Source organism: Pempheris klunzingeri, chromosome 1, assembly GCF_042242105.1.
Source record: "Pempheris klunzingeri isolate RE-2024b chromosome 1, fPemKlu1.hap1, whole genome shotgun sequence".
In the NCBI taxonomy this organism is placed as follows: Eukaryota; Metazoa; Chordata; class Actinopteri; order Acropomatiformes; family Pempheridae; genus Pempheris; species Pempheris klunzingeri.
Window position 1 is genome coordinate 18,533,237 of NC_092012.1, and position 20,515 is coordinate 18,553,751.

The 20,515-nt window shown below is 40.1% G+C and overlaps 1 protein-coding gene across 1 annotated transcript in view; it reads right to left on the reverse strand.

Annotated features, from left to right (window-relative positions):
- Positions 1-20,515, reverse strand: part of csmd1a (CUB and Sushi multiple domains 1a) — a 313,136-nt gene that overhangs the window by 22,322 nt on the left and 270,299 nt on the right. Inside the window, exons 50-61 of the mRNA XM_070832290.1 lie at positions 18,610-18,726; positions 18,207-18,278; positions 16,802-16,948; positions 13,676-13,864; positions 13,371-13,556; positions 12,533-12,730; positions 10,964-11,137; positions 9,128-9,301; positions 8,661-8,834; positions 6,718-6,906; positions 4,931-5,107; positions 3,067-3,252 (exon numbers count right to left, since the gene is read on the reverse strand). Of these exons, the coding sequence (XP_070688391.1) occupies positions 3,067-3,252; positions 4,931-5,107; positions 6,718-6,906; positions 8,661-8,834; positions 9,128-9,301; positions 10,964-11,137; positions 12,533-12,730; positions 13,371-13,556; positions 13,676-13,864; positions 16,802-16,948; positions 18,207-18,278; positions 18,610-18,726 (1,983 nt within the window). The remainder of the gene's footprint in view (positions 1-3,066; positions 3,253-4,930; positions 5,108-6,717; positions 6,907-8,660; positions 8,835-9,127; positions 9,302-10,963; positions 11,138-12,532; positions 12,731-13,370; positions 13,557-13,675; positions 13,865-16,801; positions 16,949-18,206; positions 18,279-18,609; positions 18,727-20,515) is intronic.

Below are 20,515 nucleotides of genomic sequence, written 5' to 3' on the forward strand. Positions count from 1 at the left end.
GGCAGGAGGCTGGTAATACATCTACGACACCCACTGTAACTACCAAAGTGCCACTTGAGCAAAGCAGTGAGCCTTAAATTGCTCCAAGAACAGGCCCCTGATGTCTGATTTTGCCTCTTGTTACAAGCCAAGACATGCTGCTTAAAATATGTGACAGTGTTTTAAATGAGATCATCATGGAACGACCCAACAGTTGTGATAAAAACAAATAACAGTAAGAAGAAGCATTGGTCATGCAGCAGGGTTGCGAAAGCTAATTATCAGTCAGTACTTGTGGACAATGTCCTTCCTGAGTTCTACTATGGGAGAATAAAGTCTCAGTGATGAGAGCACAGAGAATGCATGTTCAGAATTTGAGATCGGATGCATGCATGGCATTGCAGCATCCATTGAGACAGGCTGGTGGTTCATCCTCATAGCCGCTTCAACAGGCTTTACACTAAAGCCCAAACAATGTGTTGATCTCACAGTGAATCTTAGGGTTTCCCTTTTATTCTTGCGGAACAAGAAGCAGTAACAAGTTTTTTTTTTGGCGAGCCAGAGGCTAGGGTCTTTGTCCATCCTTGGCTTTCTTTGCTTTTGAATCACTGCTGGCCTGGTATACTGTAAGACAAAACTGTCTGGGAGGAAGCAAGAATGCAGATGGGGGAGGACTATGTCTCTGGTCTAAACTAGTGGTCCATTGATCCTTGGTTTGCTGGCACAGCACATTAACAGAACAGACAGGAATTAGCAACCAACCACAGCACATTTCACTAATAAGATCATGACAGCTGACAGCCTTTAACAATCAAACACCTATTGATGGGATTCATTAGTTAGAGCCCTTAAAAGCTCTGTCCAAGAGTGTGTGTGTGACAGAGTGTGTAGGTGGAGCACATCATGCAAAACTCTGTGTGTGTGTGTGTGTGTGTGTGTGTGTGGGTATGTACGGCAGCGTACTGTTTTTGTCTGTGAGCGTTATCGGTGTACGTGCTGAGAGCGACAGCCTGTGTGTATGTGTTTTTGTATGGATGTGTGTATGGATTTCTTTGCGTTTGTGTCTCAGTGATAGATGTCTCATCCTTTCTGAATCAGCTTTTAACCACTATTAGCTTAATGAAAAACAACTGTAGACAGACATAAATAATTAGTGTTACACAGACACAGACAATGGCGCGCGCACACAGAAAGAAACACACCTCTATGGTGTGTGTGCATCTATCAGGGCTAGATTTTGACGTTAGTGATTCAGCACATGTAGGCAATGTAAAATGCAGTACTTAAATTGTGGTGCAGTCTCAAGCACACACTGTCCACAAGGTTGGTCAGCTGGAGTCCTGTGTCCTATAGTACTAATTTTGGGAGAGGGTTGGTCTGTTAAAAAAGTTTTGTTCCAAAATGAGATATAATCTGAAATTGTTTACTACTGGCAGGAAGGAAAATCACTTTTTATTTAATAAGCCTCTGAGTCAGTGAAAGCAATTTCTAGAGATTGGCAATACTACCTTATTTAAATCAGCAATGAAGATTATTGAATAAAATATATGGCATTTTGGTCTTAAATGTTGTCATGTGGCTGCTGAATATATTTATATATGTGAATAGATCTACCGCTGATTCCTCTCATTTTAAACAGTGTGGCCTTTATGTTTTTCACCGTTCTATATTTAGTATACTGGTGGTGTTTTGGGTCACAGCCACGCTATAATATCGAAGCGTACACTGAAACAGTATGACTCACTGCTCTACCACCCGATCCGCTCAAATCACGGCCAGAACAGCACATCTATCTAAATGAATCTAAAATATGCGTCAGAGTACAATAGAGTTCATGTCAGCAGTGGGTTTTTTTTCTTCAACCTGCCTACCTTAGCTGGGAGTGGGGAAGGTAACAGAGGCAGCAGCTTAAGATTCCAGTGTTACTACAGCACTGTGGGGACCAACTTTAATTTTCCCCAAAGCCCCATGGGTCTAAAGAGTGTCTTTGAAAACTGCTGTTGTATAGGACACACTTTATTACCGCGGTGCTGTGAAAGATCCAGCTCAGTCACTTAGGAGTGACACACTTCAATCCTTGGTATCTGGGCCACACTGATAAAAACACGTACATGCAGATCATTTTGAATCTCCATATTTTTCTTACAAACAGCTACGTCATTAAACCTCTCGAATTATGTGAATTATGTGGGAGTCTTTTCCTGTAGAATGACAATTGTGAATTTTGTCGACATAGTTGAACACTTATGGCTAAAAGATACTATAAATGTTGCGTTGTGTGAACAGTTCATGCTGTAGACTAAGTTAAACTCATGCTATACACATATACTTACTTCTACTTCATTTTATGAAGTCCATTCATCTCACTGAATACATTTATGAGCAATGTTTAAGCTTCACTTATTCAGTGTACAATGAGCACTATGTGCTTTAAGCTAATGGATTAGTTACTTACTGTTACTAGCATGCCTAGTATCCTGATGCTACTGTATTCTCCAAAGAAAAGATTAAGCTGTTCAACTTTGAGGCTGATTTATTTTCACATAAAATGCTGAATAACTAAGTCCATATGCCACAAATACACTGTGGGTTTACACACAATCTGCACTGCTTCGTTTTACAGCAATGTTTATTTTTACAGCAATGTTTAATAGAATCTGGGTTGGGACCCAAAGGTAACCTCAAATGAGACAGGGATAACTTGGTATCAAAATGTATGATGTTACTCAAACAGACAATTCAGCATATGCTATGTTGTGAAGCTCCTTGTATAAAGCAAGCAGCAGTCTTTTAAAATAAAACAGGGTCAAAAAAGGGTGCATATAAATAGAATACTACACACAACAGCCTTATTTTGGCTCTGGGGGAAATTCACTACTTTGATATTCAGTACTACAGAACCAAGTGCTGTGATGGAATTAAAGATGTTATCTCTATGAAAAATAAAGGTGCTTTGTCTGCTGTTTGAAGTGTAAGTTACAGTATACATTTCTAATTTTTTTTTTCCCCGTTTTTCAATATATTCAAATTCGATTTCATTTCACAACATGGGTTGTCGTGTAAAGCCACTGATGTGCGCCCCCCCACCTTGACAGACGGGCTGTGTGCCGCTCCAGGTGCCGTTGTGAAGGCAGGTCCTCTCGGCTGAACCAATGAGACTAAATCCCGCCTCGCAGCTGAAACGCAGCAGGCTCTTGGTTTTAAATTCCTCCCCTCCCAGACGGGCACCGTGGGGAGGGATCCCTGGGTCTCCGCAGATTCCTGGACTTGCACCTTTAGCGAGAAACAGCATATAAAGTTAATACACCAAGCCTCACCTGCAGCCAGACACATGCATATCACTAAAGCAATCCAAAGACCCCACACAGTCCTGAACTGATGAGATACAAACATTGAAGAGCATGTAACCACATGCATAGAAAATCCACACGTACACTAAAAAACACTCCCATACAGTTAATGTGAAAAAACAGCCGCATTCAACTGATGTCCATTAGTGTCCTAAAAGGTCTAAATGATGTTATGTAACTAAATGGTAAAACACAGGATTAGGAGGTTGTCTCTCACCAGGGCCACTATGCTATAAATATAAGTGTGCATTCACGCTACAGGCCAGCGATATCAACTGAAAAGCATTTGTGATATTAGTCATCTTATAACCTCTGTTTTTGCCCACTCAGTCTTTCATATACAGTGACACACACATACAGTACACACACACATACCCAGACACGCAAACTTTGTAGAACTGTACTTTGCATTTAGGCTATACCAAATTGTTCTAGCATTAAAAGCACTGAGCGTGTCACAATTTTAGCAGCTTAAATTCCATCGGTGGGGATTTGTGAGTTTAACAGGGTACAGCTCCAAATGCAGCGTCTTGCATCTCAATGAGGTCTTCAGCTGCAGGATGGATTCTGCCCTGCTGAGCGTTGTGTTTTGAGGCCAGCAGTGTAAGCTTAGTGCATTTCAGCTGTTGAGACAGTTGATGCTGAGTTTGGAAATTATCAGTTGTACTGTTGTGGGATCTGCATAAGCCTTCTGTAGAGCAGTACTTACAACCTGGGTAATAAACCAGGACTCTTCCACCTCCTTTCTCCTGTGTGTCTCTTCCATATGCAGTTCTAGCCAGGTTACAAACACTGTGATAGGTGCTTAGCTTATACTATTAACATTTTATGTCTATAATTGGAAATGAATGAATCGGTTTGACAATAACAATGACACACACAGAACTAATTTGTCAAGCATGGTTGTCAAATTGTGAATTACTTCATTCAGTTAAGAGAAACTTTGTGGAACTGAGTGCTGATATTTATGTGGAATTCTGAAACACGCAGCGACCCCGACTGTCAGTCATATTTACCGGTCAGCTCTAGTTGCTACTTGTTATTGTCATATAGCACAGTGTAGGCAGGTAACAGCGCTATAGTGTGTTTTGCTGCAGCAACATACTGAGAACATTTTTATACTGACTTGTGTGATACAGCTCTCTAAAGTAACATCAGATGGAATGATAGTAATTTTTGACAGCTGAACCAGATTTATGTCTCGCTCACTAACTAAACAGGTTTTATTCTACAGTTCATCGAAGTCACCGAGTTTTCTTTCAAGCAGATTTCGTTGTTATTTATAGTCGTTTTTTATTTGTACTTTGTACTATTTGTCACCTGTTATGTATCACATCTATACACAGCATCATTTTGGCAATTGTTTTTATGGCTGGAGATATCAGTATAGTAGCTTTTTTTTTTGCAAACACTTTGGTCAAACTTCTCTGTCGGTAGAGATGCTGTTGATTTCAATGGGTGTGATTGCTGTATGTTTGTTGACCAGACAACCTCTCATTTTGAACAGCCTGTGCAAGAATGCAAAGAATCCAAAAAAAAACAGTGTGACGGATTGCATCTAAGCACTAGGCATGCTGCCTTATCAACCAGTGTGCTTTTACCAGTGCAGTACGGTGGGGCTCCACTCCACGTGCCGTCCTCCTGACAGTGTCGAGTAGCGTTGCCCACCAGCACCCCTCCAGGCAGACAGGAGTACTGCAACACTGAACTGTACGTCCAACTGTGGGTTCCAGATACTACTGCACTAGGGGGTACACCGGGGTCACCACAGGATATAGCTAGAGAGACAGTGACAGATTGAGAGAGAGAGAGAGAGAGCATGTGATTGTGTCCAGCTATAGATTCCAGATTGATGGTGCAGCTGGATCATTGAAGGGGACAGAGAGGGTGACGGCAAGGAAGTAGGTAAGTGTGTGTGTGTGTGAGAATAGAGAAATAAAGAGGGGTCTGTGAACTACATTACAGATTATATTACTTTTTGTAATTTGCTGTCCAAATTACACAAATAGCAAAATTAAGTTATTTTTGATTTTCTGTTTTTTTTGTGAGTTTGAAGAACTTGTCTTTCAACTAATAATTTATTTTACACATATTGTACAAACGTGTTATTAACTTGAAAACTTAACAGTAGGTTTCTTTTACTTCCCTTTGCCCATTTATATCCTTTTTTTTTATATATATATCCTTTACTGTGCCTACTGTGCAGACAGACAAGGGCATGCGACAGAGGTCCCGAGGTCATAACAGCGTTCGCCTCAACCGTACAAACAGAACCCACACTGTTTTCTTACGCTGCATGGTAGTATACAGTCATGCCAGTGAAGCTTATTTTTATTGAGTTTAATTGAACTGTCTGAGAGAGAGCCAATAACTCACCTGAAATTAAACTCCCTTTAGCTAGAAAACAGAGTCTCTCTCTCTCTCTCTCCCTTTCTTGTGTGCACAAAACTAGTAGAAAGAGTCAAAGCAACGGACATCAGTGAAAAAAAACTTCTCGTTTTTTCTTCAATTTTGGAAAAATCGACGTTTTACACAGCACAGGTTTCTGGAGGACACAGATATGAAACTGCTCTCGATTTTCTATTTCTGCCAAATGACTGGTCCTCTGATATCTCCCCTTACCCCCAAATTATATTACTCCATCCTCTCCTTGCCCCTCAGTCTTCACCCCTCTCCCCCCAATTTTCCGATAAGACCTTGTTTCTCGAATGTAATGCTCGATGCACAGACACCAGCATCTCAACAGTGTCTGCCCCCTCCTCCTTTGTCTGATCCCTCATCTCTACCTCTCTGTTACTGTGTCCTCGCTCCGAGTCCTGTTCGCCTCTCTCTGTTTCTCTCTCCATCTTTGAATCAGCCTCCTTCTCTCTATCGCTCTCCAGTTTAATCTCTGTTTCTATCAGCCATGGTTGCACTCTGACAAGAACGCCTATTGCCCTTACAGACACATACTCACCTTTTTTTCTGTACACACATATACCTACACACACACCAACATGCTCAAACATTTAAGCCTCTTTATTTTTGTACTCCCACCCTCCTCTTATGATTACTTCCCTCCCTTTTTTCCCCCTGAATCCTCTCTTATTCCCTCAGTTTCTCATTCACTTTTCATCTTCCTCCCAGTGGCTCTTCCAGCCATTTCACTCCTCAAATGGGTTTTCTGACAAATCTAGGGAAAAATAAAAATAAATCCACCTGCCTATGACTACTTGTGTTTAGCAGGACAAACTTCTATAGACATTTCTTTGTTGTTCACAAATATTTTCATTTCAGACCTAAGAATGTCAATTTATTGCTTTTTCAGCCTCTTTTGTCTCATTTGTCTCCTAAACTTGTATCCTGGACTCAAATAATTCTCAAACTGCCTGTATTTGTCCATTCATACCTAGACAGTGAGGGATTGGTCGGTCCCATCGTCCATCATGCTGGCATGTGAGGAGCGCAGAGCCCAGGAGGTAGAAGCCTCGTTTACAGTGGATTACCACAGTTACACCATAGCTGAAGACTTCTGGGTAACGTAGGCCAGACTGGCGCACACCATTCTCCACGTGGCCCGGGTCTGAACAGTTCACCACTGCAGAAAAGAGCACAAGACACTGTTAGACTCTATTTAAATAGTTCTTATTAAAAGAAACGTGTCTTCACTTTGTGTACATCCAAGTAGTTCATATGGATATAGATGGATATGAACTGTATGAAGACAACTAGCATTAAATACAATGACAGAGAAGAGAAGAGAAGAGAACCACGTCCTTTAGAATAACTATTATTTGGCATATAACAGCATAACATTAGCTGTATCTGAGTCATTTACTATTCCATATGTAATAGTCACTCAACAGTTTACTGTGAAGTTTTCAGTAAATTGAGATTTTGGACACACATCATCCTTGACAGGTGTACCGTTGCATGACTGTCACTTCTCTGCATCCCTAAAATGTGACGCTTTATGGGACTGCTTGTGCAAAGTAGTGGAAATTCCATGGATGCTACTTTTTCATTCAATTGTGGGAATTGTTGGGGCACTACGCAGTTCTCTATAAATACAATAGAATGGCAATACATTTCAAACTTTGAGTATTAAATCAAATTGTGAACAAGATTTATCATAGTGTTACAAATTCAGATTGTCCTGTTGCTCTGCTCTGGTCTTCTCTAAGCTGTTCTTTTATACTCCTACTCTCCCACTCTGTTTTCTGGAGTTCTTCTTTGTTCTCCACTCTCTCCTCTGGTCCCTTCTACTCTGCTCTGCTCTGCTCTCCGGGTAGATGCCAATGAGAGTGGAGTTTTATTTTCCACATGTCACAGGGGAGACTGACATTCACTCAAATTCAAGTCCATGGGGTGAATAGATATGTGTGTGTGTGTGTGTGTGTGTGTGTGTGTGTATCTGGCACCCTATGGGAACAAAGAAAGTTTCAGTCTCATAACTGACAGCTGCTGCTGGGAGGCAGAGAGAGGGATAGAGGGATAAGACGGAAAAAAATGAGGGAGATGGAGAAAGCAAGCAAGCGAGGATGAATCCCTTCAATGGAAAACCCATGTGAGCAACTATGTTGTATTGATCTGCTCTCATGACTGTGCAGAATGCCTGTGTGTGTCTGTTTTAGTATATCATAACTGTTACACCACTGGAGGTCTGGGAGGACTTGTCGTGTAACGACCATGCATGGTTAGCAGAGAAGAACGTGTCTCTGCACATGTACTCAGCGAGTGTGTGCACGTATGAATTTGTTAGTCTATTTAGAGACACACCACACTGATTGTGGCTGAATACAGCTCAATGGTTAAGTGTGTGTTTACGCTACAATTATTCAGTTCTCAATTTTACAGTCTGCTGGCAGCAGATTCGGCCAAAAATGTTCCAGTTGACATACTGTGGCTAGAAGTAAATCAGGCCAACTAACACTAAATGCTGACCATCTACAATGCATGCTTTTAAAGCAAAATGCAGCTTTGTTTGGTCTAATTTTCATCACCGTGGCCATCATCCCATTGTTAAAATGGGCCGTTAAAATGACATGCTACTTGCCAACTGCTAGGATCTGAGGAGGAGGCAGCATCAGCAATCTCAATCCAATCATTTAGAAAGTGAAAACAAAGGTGAAGGTACCAGAATCATCAACTTCAGTCCTCCACCACAATAATAGTGTGTGCACAGCTACCTTCTCTAGTCCCTAATGTATACCAGAAGTAAAGTAATAAACCACGCCGTCTTGCTACTGTGCACTCTAACAGGAAGAGCTAGTTCGACTAAATTCCACTGTATTTGCAGGGATGTACATGGGTATGTGTCAGCATCTCTGAGTTGATATATGTGTTTGTGACCTTTGCAGACAGGTAGGGGGCTGCTCCACTGTCCGTTGAGTCGGCACTGAGCACGAGCGTTTCCACTGAGGACGTAACCTCTGTTACAGGTGAAGTTGACAACATCATTGAGGTTGAACTCGCTGCCATTGGTCCGCCCGTTGGTTGGGTTGCCTGGGTGACCACAAGTGATAGCTGAGGGAGTAGAGGCAAGTATGATGAGAAATTGGAGGTGTGGAAAAAGTATTATGTGGAGAATTGTGGTATTTTTCATTTGCTATTTCCAGATTTTTGTTGTAATATATAGATGCTGCAGAGGTCGTCACTGAAGGAACGGATTAAAGCTCGAAAGGCCTAAAATGTGTGATTTCTTGTAAGACTCTTGTGGGTAATGGATTTTTTTTAGCTTTTCACATCACGTGGAAGAGCAATAAATCATCAGAAAATACAGATGAACTACAGTGGTTTTAGTGTCATGAAATACTCACGGACGCAGACGGGTGTTGTTCCAGACCACCGATGATCTTGTTGACAGATTCTGACTGATGTGCCGATTAGGCGATATCCCAACATGCACTGGTACACCACTGTGTCACGGTAACTAGAGCCATCCCCACTGATGTGACCATTGACGATAGAATCTGGAGAGTCACAGTGACCGGCTAGAGGAGAAAAATGATACATTATCTATATATATCAAGTAAGTATATATCAAAGCAGTATGATAAAAAAAAAAACTACTTTCTCACACACTCACTTTCTAACTTACTCTCCCTAAAGTAAGTAAGTAAGTAAGTAAATCTGTCTGTCTGTCTGTCTGTCTGTCTGTCTATCTATCACCCATGTTTCACAATCAATCCCTCACTACATGTTTGATACATGTGATACATTTTTTTTCTCAAATAACTGAACACAACTTCTCAAATGATGATCAGTGCTGTAAAAACAGGCATCTAGAAGACTGATTGCTTTGCAAATCTCACTGGAGATCTTAAAATGTCTCAAAATCTTTATCCAAGATATCCGACATCACTTGGACAGACCAGATATAAAAGGTTTTTATCATGAGTACCAAAGCTGTTTACAGCAGTAAACATGTCTGAGGGTTCTTCTGAACCACATTGTAATTTATTGTGCCATCAATAATTGTGCCCCCTGAATACAGAGAGGAATGTGTAAAGAGGACTGTGGAAGGAGTTCCAGTGTGAAAATAACTGACCATGTACTCTAATCATAAGTAAACATTTTTTTATGTCAGCGTGACACTAATAGGAGCCCTGGACATACATAAACATGTATATTAACATGTAAACATATAGAACATAAATTTGAGATTTTGAATTACAAACACAGCGGTTACTCTTGGTTAAATTAAAGCATAAAGATTTCATCACCTGCAGTAAACAACATTCTGATGTGTAATTTTACAATCTCAACAGTGACCCAGTGCGTATACAGTCTGTGTGGACCAGTGCAGTACAGCTAACTGGCCACATTAAACCCACATTTATGGTGGCGTTTAAATTGTGATTCACACTCTTTTTACATCAACTTTTAGGTATATTTTGCCTCAACTTACCAGCATCAGAATCTCAGAATAATAATGTGAAGGTGGGCAAACTTAATTTATACATTCATCACATGGAATTTGCATCCTGCTTGAAGTTTCTTATTCAGGCATGTAACTCCAAGGCTGAATCACTGGAGTAGAGTGTGCATGTAAAATCAGGATTAATCCTCCCTGGTCAGTGCTTACTGAAGGTCTAAATCTAGCCCTTAATGTATTAAGTAATAAAATGTCTCACTAGTAGATCATTTGGGTTACTGAAGCATATGCATAGTTTATCTTACTTATTGCTGGTATAATTTCGCCTAGAAACCTGTAGCAACCACATGTATTAATATGGTTTAGGTATAACATTTATATGTTCACACATTTCCATTAAAAATGAATCCTTGACACAAGTCCTATACACAGCTTAGCCCTTTCCATCCATACAGTGATACCTTTGTTCAAGCCAGAAATATTTTTCATCACATATTTTGCACATGCTGGCCTTTAAATTGGCATCACATTGTAACATGTTCAGTCTTGCATGCTGTATTATACGGAAACACAATTCAGCCAGTCTGACTGTTGATATAAAGTACTAACCATAACCCTAATCCCCAGCCCTATTGTACAGAAACTGAATGTACTTTACTGAAATTACTGATCAGATGGCTCTTGTTTTTTGGTTGTTTTTCCTTTTTTTTTTTATCTCAAAATGGCCTTGGAGAGCCCACAACACAAAGTACATCCTGTCACATTTAATGGACCTTACCTAGACACCTGGTCTCTGTACCACTCCACAGCCCGTTAGCGCCACACTCTCTGACATGTGATCCCACCAGCGTGTAACCATGGTTACACATAAAGATTGCAGTTGCTCCAAATGTGGTCAGCGTCCCCAGTTTGGTCCCAAAGGGTGGTGAAGGAAGCTCACCACAGGAGATGACTAAACAATAGAACAAATATGATAAGCTCATGTTTTTACAGAAAGACACTAGAAATTGGATATCAAATAACATTATGGGGCAAGTGGTACTGTTATATTATCTGTTTTCAAAAATCTGGATATGAAGTGGGTTATGTTGCCACGGCTTCACATACTGTGATCCTGAATTGAAACATTGTAAAGTCAGTTTTCCAATACATTACCATCAATCAATACAGCTGAATTAGATTTATTTCAGAAGATTTAAGATCTTTTTTTTCCTTGACATCCTTGGAGACACTGTTTCAAACCACCGGCCAACTTGAGGAATAGACACTTCAGTTAAAGTACATTGCAAAATTCCCCAGAGCTACTACAGTGTTAGGTAGGTCAGCTCAAACACTGGATCGTGAAAAAAGGAAGAAATTAATTGAAAATGTATTACAACAAAGTTGGAAACCAACTTTATTGTGAAAACCACTGGTCTCATTTAAAATATATTTCAATTTAAAAAAAAAGTTTTTAAACTTTTTTTAAGTGTACACATCTCACCTTTTCATTGGTAAATCATATATTATGCAACGCTACGAAATTCTGAAGCCTACAGGCAAGTTTTCAAAACAACAACACTCTCTTACAACTTGAAAAACAAGCAAAGGCACATTGCATAATAACACTATTTTAAAAACCAATCCACTAATGCCCACATATAACCCACATTTAGGAAGCACAGGCTGCATTCTTTTTGAAAGATTCATCACAGACCCCCTGACAATGTGCAGTGGTAAAGATACCCCTGATAACTTGTTTAAGAACCTGAACCTCGACCTGTGGCAGCCAGCGTTATACACGGCCATGCCTCCACTCAAAGCAATCGAAACACTCATGCCTTCTTGGCACAAAAGGAATAACTTTGAGAGTGAGAAAGCTGTTTTGATGATTCATCCGTGTCAGGTTTTGTCAGCAACTGCAATGCAAGTTTTACTCTTTTGATAGTCTTTTTGTGTGCATGTTCTCTGCTCATACAGGTGTGTCTAGGTGTGTCTACGCCTGTGTGAGTGAACACCTTTTTTCAGCCCTTGGTTTATATGGGTTTTCATCCCCAGACATGGAAATTGTTGATTTCAGTAACTAACATCATATAAGAAGTTAAAAGTGATTTGTGCAGTTTAGAGGACAAAGATGTGTGAAGCATTTTATACATGTGAATATATGCAGGTGTGTTAGTCTATAAACCCAGTTTAGAATAAAGTTATATGTCATCCCAAGTGTCAAAGGAAGTGAACAAACGCACAAAACATATCATCATAGTGGAGTTTTATGAACTTGTTTAGAGGGGAGGGGGTCAGACGAGCAGGTGTCATTTCTTTTGTGCTGGATAGTTGTGATGGTGTTCGTGTTTGTATTAATACTTACTCTTGCATGCAGCTGGGTCATTTGAGCCCTCCCAGGTCCCGTTGGCAAGGCAGCGAAGAGTCCGGTGTCCTGCCCCTAAATAGTACCCTGTTGAGCATTCCAGCATCACCATAGAACCAAACTCTCCCAACCTACCCGAGAGCAGGCGGTAGGTCATGTGATCTGACAGGGTGCCCTCAATGCTGGGGCAGTGGATTGCTGCAAAATAAAATGAAACCAAATTACAATGAAATAAAACAATAAATTGTGTTTTCAAGCTTCATTTGTGTCCTTAACCATTAGCTTTTTACTGACATATAGGTTGACTTTGCATACAATCCAGAACTGATTTTGAGGGTATACATTTTCTGCTAACTCTAGAGTGATAGACCTGTTTTATTTTAGTTTTTTAAGTTTAATGTATTTAATAATTTTTTACAAATCGTTGCTTCGCAATTCTACTTTTTTTCTACATAACCATATGTAGAGAAATGTTGCACAAATACATGAATCAAAGCAAAAGTTATCAAAGTTAGCACTGATACTTTTTGAAACACTAGACATTGTGCCAAGAAACTATTTTATGTACAGTATCAGTCCAACTGTTTGAACAGTTACATTTTACCCTTGACCTTGAGAGCATTAGCTCCACATTCACTTCCAACTGCATCGCATGGGCATCCTCAGTTTGCTCAGTTGTCATGTAGACAACATAACAAACATGAAAACTGAGCATTTCCAATCTTTCCACTGAGGGGGACTGCAGGATGTGGTCCACAAATAACCAGTAAGTGGACCTTTAGTTAAGGTTTCTTTTTCCTTTTGTCAACTCTTTAAATCATATTTAAAAAGCACTCACGCAGACATCTGGGGGGTGAGGCAGCATTGCTCCAGCTGCCATCCTCCAAACACAGTGGACTCACTGGAACACCAGGGTCAAGGTGGTAACCATGGTTACAATGGTAGGTGACCTGGCTACCAACAGTGTACTGGTTAGCATTGAAGCTGCCGTTGCCTGGCGACTGAGGGATTCCACATGAGATAGCTGTCGCATCACAAAGAGAGAAGTTTTGTTGGGGAATCCTTCGCAAAATACAAGTTTGTTATTCTTGTCAACTATCTTCATCATCACGTCGGTGATGAACGATGCGGTTAAAATTTTACCTTGACAAAAAGGTGGTGGTGCATCCCACTGGAAAAGCCCATTGGAGTGAAGCCTGCAGGTGGCATTACTTGAGCCTATCAGGCGGTAACCACGGTTACAATAGAACTGAAGTCTGCTGCCCGGACGGAGTCTGGTCCGGTTGACCACACCTCCATTCACCGGAGGATCGTTAATGCTACAGTAGGCAGCTGGAGAGACAGACACAAAGAAGCACAGAGGAAGACAGATTAAATAAAAAGTGTTTCTCTTTGTTCTCAGGTCACAGGGAACTCAACCAATTACCAGTCTGATCAAATTCATTTTCTGTGCTTAAAATAATTAGGAGGAGACAACTGAAGGTTAGCTCCAAGGTCTTTTTTTTTATCAAAAGAGGTGACTCTGGATGAACATTATGGCACTGATGATCTCATTACCAAACTTTTTGGGTAAAAGACATACCAAATGCCATCTATCAGTCAGTTTAACGAAAGCATAACAATTCACAAGCCTCTGAATAAGTTATTAACACAAACAGAATATCCTAAAACTCAGCACAGCACATAAAATACCTATTCTGAAACCTGCCCAAGCAATGAAATGTTTTTTTCTTTGTGGAGCTGAGTACAGAAGCAGAACTGCTAGAGCATGGAGAACAATCTAAACATCCTGCAGAGCACGCCACAATGGGCCACTTGGCTCTCCCTTGTCTGTCCGATGTGGTCATTGCTCCACCTGGCTCTTCTCCCTTTTGGCTTCACAGTGATGGAGAGACTTTCCCACTCCAGTCAGGAACACAGAGTCACTCTGTAACTTTTAATTTATATACTATGTAACCTTTTTTTTAAAAAAAAAGTATCTCATGCATCCCTTTCCCCAGCACAAATTTTATAGCTTGTCATAGCACTTCTCTCTAACATGCTTATTCTGCAATAACAGAAACATTCAGTCAGGGGAAGGCCCAGTCCTTCATTTCCTTACAGCTGATATTTTAATAAAGGGACACAAAGTCCTCCATATCAGAGCATCAGTCGTTGTTTAAGACTGAATTGCACAAGCATCTTTATTGGGACTGTCAGAGTTGAAATTACTTCCCATCCAGTCAGCAGGAATCATTGAAATGTGAATTCCCACACAAAGAAAAATCTCATGTTACTTTTGAAAAAAATGCTGGCGCTTCACACCTATAATTAACTGTGTTTATAACAGGAAGACAGACAGATGCAGTACTTTATAGATCCCGGTTGGAAATTATCTAAGAAAGTATTGTAGAGAAATTCCCATCAAACTATATATTGGATGTTCTATTATGTAGACAGGACAATCATGTGTCGAAGTTGTTTCTTTCCTGTCCTATACTGCAAAATGCAGCAAGAGAATCAGTAAGTGCCTTTGCCTCTCAGCTGCAGGATAACGGACTATGCAGAGGCAAAGAACGACACCCTGGGACCCTTCTAGCATTGTGTGGCCACTTGCTAAAGACACCAAAAAAGAAATGGCTAGGATCATCAATACATTCTGGATTATGTGATGATGGTTTGGTTTCTTCACACTTAGTTGATCTGTAAGTCATTTTCTCTTCACTTTGACTTAAAATCTTTCCACCAAAGTCTCCCGGAGATCTTAAATATTTCTTTGCAAAAACACATTAGCTTTGTTCCACCATACGCTACATCCTGATTAATATTATTGACACCGCTACCATTGCTGACACCTACAAACTCCCATTCCCACTCCCACTCTGCATTTACACAAGCCATGAGGCTATAGCTGCTTTTAGGGAGGTCAGTGGATGTATAAACATGATACAATTAAGAAAAATGTCATCATGATCATTGCACAGCTAAAGCAGGCTTGGATTATGTAAAGAACGATAATGAAAATGCAGCAGTGATGGTTACAGCCCAAGCTGGAGGCAACACACACACTCACACACACACACACACACACACACACACACACACACACACACTCACACACACACACTCACACTCACATACACACACACACAGACACTCGTACTATACTTGTGAGGTTCCTTACAGACATAACACATCTCTTACCCTCTAAGCCTAACCTTGACTATTACCTTGAACCTAAAACCGCATCTTAAACCTTAAACAGCCCTTCAAAGAAGAAGTCCATGCTATGTGCAATTAATATCCATACAGTAGTTATACAATACAAACTGTGCTGTACTGTATCTTTGATGTGCCTTGATATACATGTCAGTGAGCACACCACAGCATAAACATGCTAAGTGAAAAACTATATACTATAAATTTCTGTTCTCTGTATAGCTGCAGTTGTCAGGGCAGTACAACACCATGGGGAACAGAGAATGCTATTACTTGAGGCCATTGTGCCGATATAACCCACAAGCGAAACTATATCTCATTTTTTTCAGTCTAGAGAGCCAAGGGACTGACCTTGTGACTCACTGGTCTCAGGCCCAAACAGGATCAATGTCACTGTAAATTGTATTTTCTATGACTGAGAGTGGTTCTTATCTTCAGCAAATTCTTCACAAGTTAAAACCAATGATTAAATGGCAGCTGAAAAAAACTCACAGCCCAAACTGAAAAAAAGCTAATGGTCAGAACACCGCCGTGTTGGCAAGAACCTGCAGAGATAATGTATTCAATATGAAACACATTGTCAAATTAACAAATTTGACTCACTAATTCTCCTTCGCTCCTAATTAGCCTGATGCATTAAAACGAATGTTTCCAATTAGAAGTGTTTTCTAAATGATCACGGCTCAGGTACCTACTCTCTGGATGCATCGATTTATTTTCATGGAAGAAAAGATGTTAGGACTGGTTGTTCATGCTAGTAGTGACAAATCACCTCGAATTAAAGATTTTCCAGCATAGCAGGAGGGGTAAAAGATCACGTTCTATGTGTGAAGGAGGCAGAGATGAAGCCTCGTTTGCCTCATATTCGCTACATATTCACATTTTATTTAAATTCAAACAGAAAAAAACATTTAAAACACAGAAAGACTTAGACTGACCAGTAAATAGACATATGCATCATATGCTGAAGCTTTTAAATAGATAAGGAAATGGCTGGTGCTGACATGATCATCAAACTGGCTAAAGACACAAACAAAAAGAATGACAGAAAACGAAAGGTCCTGTACGCACCTGAGTATCGTATCTTGAATCCTCTCTTGTTGGTGGCATGGTCAGTGGACCATCGTAGATAGAGCTGGTTGGTTTTAGAGGTGAAGTTCAGCTGAGATGAGTGGTTACCACTTAGAGCGACAAGCAAAGGGCTTTGTCCCGAGGATCCTAGACAAACACATGAATGAGACTTTCAGAACTGCCATGTGTACAGTGTACTCTAAGTTTATACGCTCTCATATATATTCGTGCATTGCAAAATGTCATTTTTACGGGTGTGCTCAGGCAGGCCGACACAAGGGTAAAATTGAAAACATTACTTCTTTCGTGTGTGTGAGTGAATTACAATATTCCAATAATCTTGCAATCTCTCTGATGAATATTAGCCTAACCTGAGACGGAGATGAGCAATATGCTGCAGAATGTATTCTATTGTTTGTGAGACACGCAGCACGTGAAGGTGACAGCATCATTAAGTTGCTAAGGACCCCCAGATTACCTGCTGTACATGTATTCTGACTGAAGAATATTGTGTGGCTTCATCTCAGGTTTATAGACCACGGCCTTCCACCTGTGCTAATGTGTGCTGCTTGAACCCAACAGTGGCTGCAGCCCTGAGTGAGTTTCATCTTGTTTGGAAAAGAAACACTTGGCATCTATGAACTCCTACCACATATAGCAATGCACCATTAAAAACTCTTCTTTCAATAGTCTATACATGCATATTTACAGGCAGAATAAACTGGAATGTTGACACCTATTGACATTTCTTTTTCTTTTAACAATGGTATAATGAATCAGATACACAGCCGCCTACTTCACCTTGATGCCATTGCTGTTGGCAACATCAAAGGCAGCTGAAGTCTGTTTAGGACCAGGCAAGATAAATACACATAGACAGAGCTGAGCTGAGCGGGATACACATATTAGTAGAAGTATATATGCTCATTCCTGCTATGCTTGTGGATTCCAATACAAATCAAAAATTTCAAAAGCTTGCAAGATTTAATTTGTGTTTTGTTGACTTGTAACGATGTTGGCTGTCTTTACAAACTAAGCTGTGGCTACTGTTAATAGGGCCTTGCGGTTTTAAGAAGTGATATTCTGATCCTGCCAAAGATCCTAGCAAAACATTGTTAGCTGCTACTGGGCAAATTTACCAGATGTAGTTTTATAAGGTTATTTCAAGTTCCTAATATACAAAGTGAATAGAAATAAAGTAATAATAGAGAAGGAAGTTAAATCCCGCACACAATCTGCACGCTTTTAAATTGACTGTAACACAACTTACTTGGAATTTTAAAAGTGTTGCACTACTTTTCATGAAGATGACTAAAAGCTGGGGGCCGGTAAGCGTGTGTGTACGTGTGTGTGCATGTGTCTAGGTGTAGTTGTAGCAAAAACTGTGAGGAAGATCTTAGTATACCATCAAAAATCTCCAGTTCATCAAACTGTTTCTCACTGTGGAACATCTCTACGTAGATGTTGATGGTGTAACCTGGAAAACAAGACAAAATTATTTACAACCGCATCTAAGAAGCTGCGATATGCAATAATAGAGTATACCCCACATGCACACGAACAAGTGCACACAGACACGCACAAACCTTTATGCATATTAACGCTCAGAGAGGAGATGCACATACATATATGCACACACAGCATGATTCTGACACATTATGTATGTATATACGCATTTACATACATTATACATAGCATCTATGGTGCATACAGCAGTCAGGCAGTGTCTCACACTATCCAACACACACACACGATTATTTCACCCCTTCACACACATACTGGTTGCACCCTCTTGACACACACTATACCTGGAACCATATGTAGGAGCCAGGAGCATGTCTGGCTGTTTGGGTAGTTGCTAGGAAACCCAGGGCTTAGTATAACCCCTGATGACGAAGACCGCTCTTCATTGGCTGGACATTGGGCTGGAGGGGGAATAGAAAAAATCTAATCAGATTGATCATAACAGAGACAAATGTTCTTTAGCAACTTCTAGAAACTCTCTTTCCTGGTGTCCTGTCCAACTAGTCCCACATTCTTGTTCACATGTCCACTCCTCTCATCTGTCCTTTTTCCAGCACACAAAGAGCCCACCTATGTAAATTGTGATTTTTTTTACAACCTGCTTGCATTTACGAATGCATCAGCTTGATGTGTGAGGGACATGTTGGGGCTCACAGAATGTGTGGAATCTGAAGGGGTACACGGCCATGCCTTCTCTGCCTTTAAAACATGTCCATTTATTAACCTTGAGCACAGGCAAGACACTAGAAGCCTGATGACTAGTTGGTAACAGGATTTCACACAAAAGCAGCTGAACTAAGTTCTGTTGGAGAGCACTTTGGTTACATGTCCTTTTAAAAGAGTGCTGGCTTCTTTTTCTCCTACTTTATAATAGGAAGGACACTCTGTTCATCCTGCATGATGGCAAAGGCTGAGAATCACTTCAACACTCAAAATATACTCAAAAGAGACATTCAAATCAGAATACAGTTGTCTCATAGAAATACAAGGAGCTGTTACAAACACTTCCCAATGTTGATGTACTAATACTGCTAACTGAAGTGCCTCCTTCTTGAGTCCTGCCACAATGAACTGCTGTACTACTGAATGAACATAATTAACATTTTTTGAACTGTATACAGGGAAATGACAAAGGGGAAAAGGCATCTAGTATTTTGATGAACATTTTCATCTTCAACACACAATGCTGAGACAGTTGAATGATAGAAAACTGTTAGTGTCAATATGGTGAAACTACTCTAGACGCATTTCTGCTACTGAATTTGTCATAAAACAAGAAGCTTTGAAAACTTTTAGTCGACTTTGCACAGCATTTCAAATTGTTTTTCGGTGTATCGATTTTCCTGAATCTACCTTATAATAAAGACATTTTGGCATGTCACAGCAGGAAAAGCAAAGGTGTAATAGATAACATTAAAAACAACTGCATTCAATATGGGTGAGCCAGGATTTAGTGAGAACAAGTTTCGCACCGTTTGTTAAAAACACGACTTCTCTACTCTTGTCACCAATTAAGGCTGCATTTGTTGGTGTACTATATCTCCTCTATATACAAAACTTTGCCTCTTAAAAAAGTTGGTTCATCTGTGAGGAGTAGCCATAATTTTGGTGGTAATAACATTAGAAGTGGTACTCGAAGGATTAGTACTAGTATTAGTACTACCATTAAACAGACACAAGAACCTGACTGGCCAGTTTATGCACACATTTGCATACAGGATCCAAAGCTCCTGAGTCTAAGTTAAGCTGGGAATCGTCTAGTTCAGAAAAAACAATGATATGTATATAGTTTTAGAATTATGTTTTTCATAAATAAATTACTGTCAGCTACTGACCATGAAAGCTGTAGAACAGTGGGTCTTCCATAGAAGTAAAGAGGCGATTTGTTGTTTTTTTTAAACAATAAGGGTATGATATTTTCTAGACTATGCATTAAAGGGGACCTCCACCAGTTTTACACATCAATATAAGCTTACGGTTCTTGTGGCATGCCATTCAGCCTGTGTAATCAACTGTATGATACAACAAATTTTGTTTTTGGAAGTGACATTGTAAAAACAGGTCTTTTGGCAGTTTTTAAATTGAGCAAACTGTCATCTACAATGCTGACACATATAGTACATGTACATACATTTCTGCTCTATAAACAAATGAAAAACAAGAGTGCACAGAACAGACTTTTAAAAGACG